The sequence below is a fragment of the Protobothrops mucrosquamatus genome, unplaced genomic scaffold, assembly GCF_001527695.2.
Source record: "Protobothrops mucrosquamatus isolate PMUCROS unplaced genomic scaffold, P.Mucros_1.0 scaffold_31, whole genome shotgun sequence".
NCBI lineage: Eukaryota > Metazoa > Chordata > Lepidosauria > Squamata > Viperidae > Protobothrops > Protobothrops mucrosquamatus.
The window spans coordinates 5,767-7,644 of NW_015386107.1; the positions used below are offsets into that span (position 1 = coordinate 5,767).

At 34.6% G+C, this 1,878-nt stretch overlaps 1 protein-coding gene across 1 annotated transcript in view; it reads right to left on the reverse strand.

The window, feature by feature from the left end:
• Positions 1-305: 305 nt before the first annotated feature.
• Positions 306-1,878, reverse strand: part of TFB2M (transcription factor B2, mitochondrial) — a 12,860-nt gene continuing 11,287 nt past the window's right edge. Inside the window, exon 8 of the mRNA XM_015832552.1 lies at positions 306-1,147. Within this exon, the coding sequence (XP_015688038.1) occupies positions 961-1,147 (187 nt within the window). The 3' untranslated portion in view covers positions 306-960. The remainder of the gene's footprint in view (positions 1,148-1,878) is intronic.

Here is a 1,878-nt window from a genome sequence, read left to right on the forward strand (position 1 = left end):
TCACTTTATGACTACATCATTTAGCGATGGAAATTTCAATCCCAATTGCTGTCCCAAAGGACTGCTTGTATTCCTTTGTGGCTTAGCAGCATAATACTATACAGTATACAAATGACATCATATTGTCAAGATTAGCTTATCCCATAGGTAATTCATCCTACTCTGTCATGCAATATGATTGCTCACATAATAATGGAACAATATATATTTAGATGTACCCTAAAATAAAATTTGTTAGAATAGGCAGTTCCCTAATATTCAATGCTAAAACAAAATAGTTTATGTGATCTAATTTTAATTTCTATAACTTACAAATTAAAAGACCAGTTATTTTGAAAACATAAATTAATTTCTGATGGAATATCAAATGTTTCTTACACTGGAACTACAGTTTTTATCTTCACATACGTTTTCCATCTCACCTTGTCCTTTGCCCAATGGATAATTTCTTAAAATTCCCAGTATTTTATTATATAACCATTTTTAAATGTTACATCTGAAGCAACCTGCTATAAACGAGTAAGAAACAAGTCTCATTTTAAATGAGACTTGCTTATTTTATATAGTATGTTATGTTTGTCCCCTCCCAAAGTGGGTTATAGTAAAGGCAGAAGACAGATTAAATGAGTTGTATTTAAAATTAAACCAAAAATGCCCCCTTCACTCTTTCTTCCATTTTTTTCATTCAGTTATCCTGATAAAATACTGATTTAGAAAATATCTGTTTTATACAGAATTGGTGGGGTACATAGTAATTGTTTTCTAATCTTTGCAGTTTCCAAGATACAGCAACTTCAGAGTTGATCATTTAGGATCCATTGTATCTTCCTTGTTTGCATAATTTAAATTTTCTGGAACTGTCATATTCATACACGTAGGGATTAACTTCTTTGTAAGATTTCAAGGTGTGTGGTTCTAAATATTTCAATTTAGAAAAAACATTATAAAATAGTCTTCATTTTAAAGAATTGCGCTATCATCTGCCAATAAATCAATGTCACAGAACAAACTCCGATCAATTCGATTAGACTGTTCCATACGTTCAAAGAGAGATTTGTATGCTTCTGGGTATAAACCACCAGCTGTAACATCTTCTGGAATCTCCAACTCTGTCAGCAAATTCTTTGCATTCTCATAAGTCCATAAACTGGAAAAAAATTGAAAAATTAGATATAATTTAATAATTAAAGATCAAGTGGGCTCAATATGTTCTTAAAACCTTGCCTCCAAATATGATGCCCAAAAGTACCAGTATGCTTGCAAATATCTGCCTTAGCAACTGCCTAACCCAGGGGTCCCCAACCCCCAGTCCATAGACCAGTACCGAGCCACAGCATGCCAGCAACCGGTCTGCACAAACAAGGAAAGCCCCATTCACAGGATGCAGACAGCACACAAAACCATGCACCCTCTGGTCTGCGGAAAAACCTCTCTCCACGGAACTGGTCCCTGGTGTCCAAAAGGTTGGGGACCTCTAGCCTAACTGGCTCGCCTGATTTTATTTAGAATATTTTAATTCTTAAAAAAAATTAAATGGGAATCCAACTTGATCTTAAATAAAACATCAGTATTATACTTATTGGCAAGAATTTTTTTGAATTCCACCATAGATCTAGACACAATTTTTGACAAGAAAAACTTCAGCCAATGCTTGTTCCCTATCCCCCCACCCTGGAGCCTATGAGCACATTTCCAAAAATATGTTAAAATAATAAAAAGCATCTTGGGAATTAGGGTGATAATGGGGAACAATTTAACTAATTTCCTTTTAGCAAAGAGATGTTCTATCACTGGCCCTGTTAATCATAAGCATACTGTTAGGCATACAGGTAATCCCTGAGTTATGATTATAATGGGACCTGGAATTCCACAAGCAGC